General features: G+C 38.4%; 1 protein-coding gene across 1 annotated transcript in view; it reads right to left on the reverse strand.

The window, feature by feature from the left end:
• Positions 1-9,036, reverse strand: part of LOC134212048 (uncharacterized) — a 472,480-nt gene extending 463,444 nt beyond the window's left edge. The window contains 1 exon segment of the mRNA XM_062689549.1: positions 8,403-9,036. Within this exon segment, the coding sequence (XP_062545533.1) occupies positions 8,403-8,454 (52 nt within the window). The 5' untranslated portion in view covers positions 8,455-9,036.
• Between the last annotated feature and the right edge of the window lie 688 nt (positions 9,037-9,724).

Genomic DNA, 9,724 nt, shown 5'->3' on the forward strand with positions numbered 1-9,724 from the left:
AAGCCTTCACAATATGGATAAATACTTCATGGCAGCTCCTGAAAGGGCGTACATATTTGATTTTGATCAGCTTATTATTTAACATACATTCATGTGTTTATAAACACAAAGTTTATTTGCTAATTTGCTGTGCTTGAATTTTTAAAATTAAAAGCCTGAACTATATTTCGTACAGCCCGGAATAATGGTTTTTCGAGGTAATTTCTACTTTAAATTGCTTATTTGTTCAGTTGTTTTCCGGGATTGTACGACAATTCCCCGAATAACGATTCCCCGAATGCAATTTTCCCGAATGCAATTTCCCCGAATAACAATTCCCCGAATGTAACAAATCCCCGAATGTAACATTTCCCCGAATTCTTTTTGAGTGCAGCACAAGGATATCCAGAGGTTGCGAGTTCGATTCTCGGTTCGACCTAAGATGCTTCAGGGTAGGAAGATATGGGAAAGCTTTCAATAACTGTGTAATTAATAATGGATAACTAAGTTGAAAAACAGGCCAAGTTTCAGATAGAATTTAAAGCCATTTAAGATGAAGACAATGCACTTTCTATGAATGAACGCATTTGGTCTGTATAAGACGAAGTAAGGAGATAATGCTTTCTATAAATTAATTATTTTGCTCGGTATGATGAACGCATCTGCCCGGTTTAAAGCCAAGGGAATGAAAAAAAAACGCGTCTGTCCAGTATAAGACAACGGTTAGAGATAATGCCTTCTTTAGATGATAGCATCACCCGGTATTAGGGAAAAGGAAGTGATAATGTCTTCCTCAAATGAACACATTTGCCCGGTATAAGGCAAAGAGGATAGATTGCCCCTTCTTTAAATGAATTCGTTTGTCTGGAATAAATGATACAATAATAAATGAAAGAATGATACAATGCCTTCTTTAAATGATCGCGTCTGTCCGGTGTAATGAGAATGGAGGAGATAATGCCTTCTTTAAATAAACTCGTCTATCCGGTATAAGGCCTCTCGAGACAGAAATTCTGTCTGCAATAAAGCAAGAAGAGGAAATAATTCGTTTATTAAGCAAGTAGCTCGCTTACCAGGTATAAAAAATGAATGATATGGAGCATTTATATGTTTCAAACCTGCTGCTATACTAGACCACACTTATCTAAGAAAATGCAAATTTGTTTAATATAGCATTCTGAAAAACTGGATTCTTCCAAAGGTCATTCTGAAAAAGGTATAATCCATCAAAAGTCATACCGCGAAAGTTACAGTACGCCTGACACTATATTGAGAAAATGAATTCGGCAAAATGTTTTTCGGTGATATATAATACATTCAATACATATGCGTAATAAGGGATCTTATATATTTTTTCCTTATTCTGGCCGAATTCGCCTGCATCCAAATAAGAGATCAGATTAGCCCTTATTCTCATGCTCAATTTATTCATCTTTGCATTATTTCGAGTTAACGCCTTTTTTTAAAGAACATCCCCCATTATCATATTCAGGGCAGATATATGTTATTAAATAACGAATAACATTCATTATCTGGTGTAACACCCACTGAAGAAGGGACACATTTACCATTGCATTATTCCGAGCAGATACATTTTTTTCAAAGAAGGAATCACATTCACCATTGCCTCATTCTGGGTAAACGCATTTTTTTTTGGCTTACGAGTATTTACATCTACCATTACCTTATATCTTTGAAGCAGGTTTATACAGAACAGAAGTTTAATTCCGAAGATAGGAAAAATATTTACCAAAAGGCTTTCAATCGGAATTGCAGTTTGATACTATTTTAGGAAAAAAAAACTACCCTAGAAAACTTGGAGGATCAAGAACATCAAATACTACCAAAGGCTATTCAGCTGACAATCTCCAATAAAACACTTTTGAACGTATCTTTGAACGCTGCTTTTTTCGGACGCATACAATGGATTGTGAAGATGTGTTTGCAAGAGGTATTTTATTTTCAGGGAATTGTTCCATTCGGGGAAATGTTACATTCGGGGAATTGTTACATTCGGGAAAATTGCATTCGGGGAATTGTTACATTCGGGGAAATTACATTCGGGGAAATTGCATTCGTGGAATTGGTTTTCGGGGAATTGTCGAACAATCGTTTTCCGGTGATCATGAAATTGGAGATATGTTAAGTTATGTTTCCGGATCGATGAGAAAATGATCATCTGACCTATTACACAAAAAAAACTATATAAATCGCTTATGGGTAACCAAATTGAAAAACCATGGTTTTCAGTTTTTTATTTAATTTGAAGGATTTATCATCGCTTAAAATAGAATAAGTCAGTTTTGTCTAAAATTGGCAGAATTGCCGTATAGAAAGATATTTCGCTATGATTAATATCGTCGAAAATGATGGAAGAGTGGTATTGCACACTTTTTTCTATATCTCTTCCACCATTTTCGACGATATTATTTAAACAGAAATATATTTCTATGGCGATTCTGCTACTATCAGATAAACATAAAGTAAGTAAAGTAAAAAAAATCCCACACATTAATTTTAATTGTAAATTTTTCATGATTTGGCGAGAAATCATAAAACTTTTTTACAAGATTTTTTTTGGATTTTCAACCGAAGCTGTGCTGCTTCTGATGAATATATGTAATAGGACTCGATATTACAGTCTATGTTGTTCAAACGATTGTACGACAATTCCCCGAAAACCAATTCCCCGAATGCAATTTCCCCGAATGTAATTTCCCCGAATGTAACAATTCCCCGAAGGCAGTTTCCCCGAATGTAACAATTCCCCGAATGTAACATTTCCCCGAATGGAACAAATCCCCGAAAATAAAATACCTGCAAACACATCTTCGCAATCGACTGTATGCGTCCGAAAAAGCAGTGTTTAAAGATACACTCAAGAGTGTCTTATTGGAGATTATCAGCTGAATAGCCTTTGGTAGTATCTGTAGTTCTTGATCCTCCAAGATGTGTTGTTGAATTATAAAGATATCAGAGTACAGTGTATCAAACTGCAATTCTGATTGGAAGCCTTTTGGTAAATATTTTTCCGATCTTCGGAATCATACTCCTGTCCTGCATATACCTTCTTCAAATATATAAGGCAATGGTGGATGTGAATCTTTGTAAACAAAAATAATGCGTTTGCCCGGAAAGAGGCAATGGTGAATGTGATTCCTTCTTTTAAAAAAATGCATCTGCTCGGAATAATGCAATGGTAAATGTGTAAATGTAATTATTCGTTCTTTTATAACATGTATCTGTCCTGAATATTGGGGATAATGGGGGATGTGATGCATTCTTTAAAAGAAGGCAGTTTTACAAAGTAAGAAAATGGTAGATGTGTTCCTTCAAAAATAGGCGTTAGCTCGAAATAATGCAAAGATGAATGAATTGAGAATGAGAATAAAGACTAATCTGATCTCTTATTTTGATGCAGGCGAATTTGGCCATAATAAGGAAAAAAAATATAAGATCCCTTATTACACAATACGTATTAAATGTATTAACCGAAAAACCGAAAACCGAAAAACATTTTGCCGAATTCAATTTCTCAACATGGCATTAGGCGGTCTGTAACTTTCGCGGTGTGACTTTTGATGGATTCTACCTTTTTTCAGAATGACCTTTGGAAGAATGCCGTTTTTCAGAATGTTGTATTAAACAAATAAGCATTTTCTTAGATAAGTGTGGTGTAATATAACAGCAGTTTAAAACATATAATTGCTTCATATCAATCATTCATTATACCTGGCAAGCTTGATACTTGCTTAGTAAACGAATTATCTCTTCTTTTTGCTATATTGCGGACAGAGAGAGACCTTAATTTAAAGAAGGCATTATCTCCTCCATTCTCATTACACCGGACAGACGCGATCATTTAAAGAAGACGTTGTTTCATTCTTTCACTTTATTCCAGACAAACTAGTTCATTTAAAGAAGGGACTATCTATCCTCTTTGCCTTATACTGGGCAAATGTGTTCATTTGAGGAAGACATTATCACTTTCTTTCCCCTAATACCGGGCGATGCTATCATCTGAAGAAGGAATTATCTCCTACCGTCATCTTATACCGGACAAACGCGTTCATTTCAAGAAGACATTCCCACAGTTATCGAAAGCTTTCCGGTACCTGCCAGTTGCATGAATGTCTTGTGTAGCAAGTACAATGGATACATTGTGCACAAGGAGCCGAAAATGCTTCCCACCCTGAAGCATTTTAGGCCACACCGAGAATCGAACTCGCAACCTCCGGATCGGCAATCATACGACTTTGCTCGCATGGCTTACTTAATACCCATCGCCTTCCCAAGTAGCACATTGCTATCGAATCTGGTTACAGCAACTTGATTGTGACCAAATTCGGTCGAATATCAGTTACGGCAACCGACCTGGAACATGTGTGCTACTAGGGTTGTGCCTCATTCAAAAAGAAGGGAGATGCATTCGGGGAAATGTTACATTCGGGGAATTGTTACGTTCGGGGAAATGTTACATTCGGGAAAATGTTACATTCGGGGAATTGTTATTCGGGGAAATTGCATTCAGGGAAATTGCATTCGGGGAATTGTTATTCGGGGAATTGTCGTACAATCGTTCAAACAGTAATGTTTTAACTGCCAACTATTCGGCTGAGTTTGGCAGCCTTCTTTAGGGGAAGCTTATTTGAAACCCCCCTCATTTTCTTCAGAAGAAGGTTGCCAAATACATCCAAAGCGTCGGGCAGTTAAAACATTATTGTTTAAACAACGTAGACTGTAGAGCTGTATCCCATTTGTTTTTATTAAATACTCTTTGAAAGTTATTCGAGACTGTATTATATAATTAAATAACTGATTTTTGATTAGGTTTTATTATACCCACCAGATACATGGATGACGTGAGGAAGTACAATCCGCAGTGGAAGAAACAAATATGTAAACTAATGAAATTATTTTACCTGAGCACCTGGTAGACTATAGAACATTAAAAACCTACAGAGATAGCAAAGTATTACCGGTGGGAAAATACCCTCTATACTATTAGTTGTTTTGGCACAAGTTCAAAAACAAATGATATCAATGTTATATCGTCAATACTTCATTGTAGCCGGCTTTGGGACATTTCATTGACTAACATTTAATCAAATGACATTTCATCGAGAGTACGTTCAGTCGAAGGGACGTTTGATTGAATAAGCATTTTATCGAAAGTAGAATGCAGCATAGGTTTTCCTAATCTTTTAACTGCTACTACCTTAGTAAAAAAATAAAAAAAAATTAATTGCTACTCTTTCTTTTACTTAACCCTCTACAATTCAAATTTTTGTTTTCGCTCAAAATCACTATATTGCTTTCTAAAACCGATCTAAGCATGGTTTGGGCATCGAACATTTTTAATTCGCGATTTCATCAATTTTCACACTTTGATTTTTTTGAATTTTGTATTTCTAATTTTTTATCCAATCAAATATTTTTTTGAATTTATTTATTTTTTTGATTCTTTGACATAGGGGGAATGACGGCTTTGGCAGGTTTTGTTCTATTATTGGCAAGTGGGTTTTTATGACTGACTAGGCTCAAATTTGGCCTAAACATTCTTTGCATATCAAAGACTGTTGTGGGCAAATTTCATAAAATGTGGTCGACAAAAACCTCCCTGCCAATAATAGAACAAAACCTACCAAAGCCGTCTTTCCCCCTATGTAGAGTTTGAAAATTACTTTTAAATGCTTATGGAAATTTTTAAATGTCCGAGACGAGCCAGCCTCGGGCTGAAGTCTCGATAATAAAGACAAAAAAAAAAATATTTAGAGTTATTTTTTTAATTTTCCGTGTAACGAGCTGGATAAATATTTTAGAGTGTAACATTCATCACTATAACCTTCTATTGAATAAAGTTAGTTGTAGGAAAATGCTAAACTACAAATATTTCACTCTCCAAATCTATACGATTGAAAACACGTAGGAGCAAAATAGGGACACGGCAGGTATTTCCGTCCATCGTCATAGGGGCTACGAAAGCAACGGGTATTTGCTAGAACTCCACTATAGCAGAACGTTTCTCCTGAGTTTACGATTTGGTACGTATGAGTTTTACAAAAAAGCATCTCTTTTATTGGTTTTTGAGACTATGACGAACAGACGAAAATACCTGTCGTCTCCCTATTACAAAATTTTCATTTTTTTTTCTAAATCTATAGAGCTTTGAAAATAGACTTTAAACCACATTTAAACATGCATTGAAGTTTGTATTATTGATCAACATCAAAAACTTTTCGAAATCTGATCAATTGAAAATTTCAAAAAATAATCAAAATACCCCGTCTAAAGACGGTTTTGGGCATTAGAGGGTTAATATTCACACAAAAATTAGTTCAGTATAAAATTCACTTCCAACTATAATTCGTTAATGGTTGGACGAAAATTTCATTTCAACCAAATGGCCATACAACCTGATGTCTTTTCAACCAAGTTTCATTCGACGAAACATCATTCGAATAAATGTCTTTTGACCAGGTGGTATAGATTCGTCGTAGTTGGTTGGAGGGTTTCGCCAAAGTCAATATTCTGTCGGTAATATTTATCGTTTTCCTATTATTTATACTTTTTATGAACTCATTTTTCCTTGGTCAATATTGGAGCATGTTGTTATGTTTCTTTTTGAAACACCGGAATAACTCAATTAGTGTTCAGTTGTTATTGATTGAAATTTCTTACATTCAAATATCCATTCGACGAAACGTCATTCAAAAAATGATTCAAGATTACTCATTCAAAAATCTGCTTTACATAAATATTGGCGAACATAAAAACATAAATTATTGGCGATACGTGTCGGTTGATCCTTGAATCTCATTCACATTTTCAAGCCGCAAACCATACTGTAGGAATTGATTTTTCGGGAGACATTGCGCAAATCAATCATATTCGCTTCACAAATGCTGAACATTCAGCAATATTTGTACATTTTTTGTAAACTTGTCATGGTATGGAACAAAAACACTTTTCTGCTAGATCTATCAAAATTTCATGAAAGCTTTACGAAGTGCAAATCGCATTCATGTTAGATGCCCATTTTGAGTTTTTGCTCATATTCTCATATTTGGTAAACACTTCAATTAACTTCCGGAACCGTTTTTCTGTTTGCGAAAAATCAGCTTAAGCAGTATGCCTTATTCCCTTCCCCTACCGACTGAGTACTAAAATCGCAATCTAACGAAATTGCAATTTCACATATCTACTATGCACAAATAAAACAAGAAATTTTGTTACAATAGGTGTGCTTCTCAAAAAGATCTGCTCTCTTGCTTTTTTGACATAAGAAAATCCAAATTTCACATGTTTTGCCCTAGTGGCGTAATGAGTAATTTATTTTATCCACTTGGTACACAATCAATCCACTAATCCACCAAACGCAACTTTAAAGTAATTGCAAGTGACATCAATTCACCGATAAGCGACGAGCTCTCGTAACGCATCCATATTAAAACCGAGCAGTGCAACAGTCCACGCAATGCCATTTCCAGCCTTACAAGTCGAACGGCGCCCTTGACAGCTTCTGCATAAACAGTGTGGGCTGATAGTTCCAGCAGTACGAATGGAAAATAACGATGCTTAATGTCACTGTGCCTGCCCACGAGCCGCAGCTGAATGACTGCAGCTCGCAGCTATTAAAAAAATGCGCGAGAAACCCGTTCCACCATCAACTGGGTGCGATTCCGTTCGAGCGTCCTACGTTCGGAACTCGCAACCATTCTCCACTGAATTGTGCCCCAGAGAAGAAATTGAAGGTTGTTTATTCAACTGATTTTATGCAGCATGCTCCGAACCTCTCAGCAGTAGCGGCCACGTCTGTCCGTCCCAAATTGATCGCTTCATTCGAAGACACACTCATTCAAAAATCACGAATGATGCCATAGGAATTTGTCACATCTCATGCCAACTGCAGCACAGTCCATCGTCATATGATCGGATATTGTGTCGTTTCTTCGCTCGAACGACCAACACTGTCACTGTTCAATCATTTGCATAATTCCATCACTAAAATACACAAAATGATGTCCGATCTTCCCTGAATTCGTTCGAGCTAACACTGATTTGGCGATTCTCTTGATCGCATTGCATCATTGAGATTTTCACAAGTTTCTGCAAACGATCTTCATTCTTCGCACATTTCTGTGATGCATCACAATTCCAATCCTTCTACAAAGTGCCGCTGCTTCCAAAATACGCTAAACACTCCGTTCACCTCTCCGGTGATAATTGGCTTGATTACACTTTTGCAGCACCCCGTTCGCACCCTGGATGCTGTCATGTTGTGCAATATTTTTCGAATACGTTTCCATTTGCACCGTTCTCCTTTATGCTTCTCCAATTACCCACATTGCAAAGCAAAATTGACCGTAAGAAATGCTGTGTGCATTGAGACTCAAAAAAACTACATGCAATTTAACAATTACCGAATTTTCTTCTGTTTCGTCCCACTGCTTCACTCCATCGATCAACGGCCATCTGCAGCCTCGCGATGTTCCACACAAGTCGGCGATCGCTCAATCTCGACCTCCTCACCAGGTTTTGTCACTTTTCGATACACCTCTGATGGTTTGACATTTCATAAACATTTTCGCACTGCACAAAAAGGCCTCAAAGTAGCACCATCTGGGAAGGGACCTCCTGCTTCCAGCCTTCCATATTTTATTTTTCCTTAGCACAATTTATCTTTCAACACAAACACACCCAATTTAAAACGACTTGGAGACAGGCTTCGTCGAAGTCACGCGGTTGTCGTACAATACGGCAGCAGCTAGCCTCTAAGCTCGCCGTTCTTCGGTTTCCAATTTAGCGATTTAAACTCATTTGGGCAGCACTTTTGCCTTCTTTCGATCCGATCCGAAAAACTGCACAACATCAAAGTTACCAGCAAAAAGGCACAAACAAGTTCCGCGCGACGGCCACGCGAATGCGCTTTCCTCCTCGGTCGGGGTCTGTACTCTGGCAGTTTGCAGCAGGAGGAAGAAAGGCACACAGAAAAAAACTTAGGGAAAAAACTTTGACGATCGAACCGCGAAAGCGCTCCTCACAGGTACGCCTATCTCGTTGAGGTGTCGCGAAGAAACTGAAGAGTCGAGAGCGTACGTCTATCGAGCGAGGTTGCTTGCTGCTGCACTGCCGCAGAAACTTGGAAACCTCCTCCACCCTTTCCCACGTGCCGCACCTTTTCTCATCTCCCGCCTCCGCTTGTACCGGCCGCGGCTTCCAAGAAGAGTAACCAATAACCCGCAGTCAACAAGCCAAGATTTTTTTCTTAGTAGGTTGCACCTCCGCGCGATCGATGACGGATCGTTTGCAGCGCGAGAGATTCGGAGAGAGCACAGGAGAGCACACCTTCGCGAGCTCACCTGAGAAAACAACGACGCGATCGCCGGGCAGAGAGCTGTTCGCTGATGCTCTTTTCTCGCCAAGCGGCGAAAAGACAGGCGAAATTAGCTTTTATTGTAGTTGGTGGGCCGCAATGCTTGAAAAAGTTTTTTTTCCCGGAGGTGCCAGCCTAGGCCGGCTGTTTGGCGCGAGAGTCAAGAGATCGAGCCGTGCAAAGACGGCGAATGCGTGTGTGGGTTCAAACGGCAAGTTCAGCGACAAGCGCTGCTGCTACGATCGTCGACGATTGCTACATTTAATCCAAACCGTAGGAGATCGCGCGCGCCCCCGAGTGACAGTTACAAGGTCTTTCGTCTCTCGGGGCCCCTGCCTGGGTTTACTGTGCGAAGGAGTGTTAACTTGT

This window comes from Armigeres subalbatus, chromosome 2 (assembly GCF_024139115.2).
Source record: "Armigeres subalbatus isolate Guangzhou_Male chromosome 2, GZ_Asu_2, whole genome shotgun sequence".
NCBI classification, from domain to species: domain Eukaryota; kingdom Metazoa; phylum Arthropoda; class Insecta; order Diptera; family Culicidae; genus Armigeres; species Armigeres subalbatus.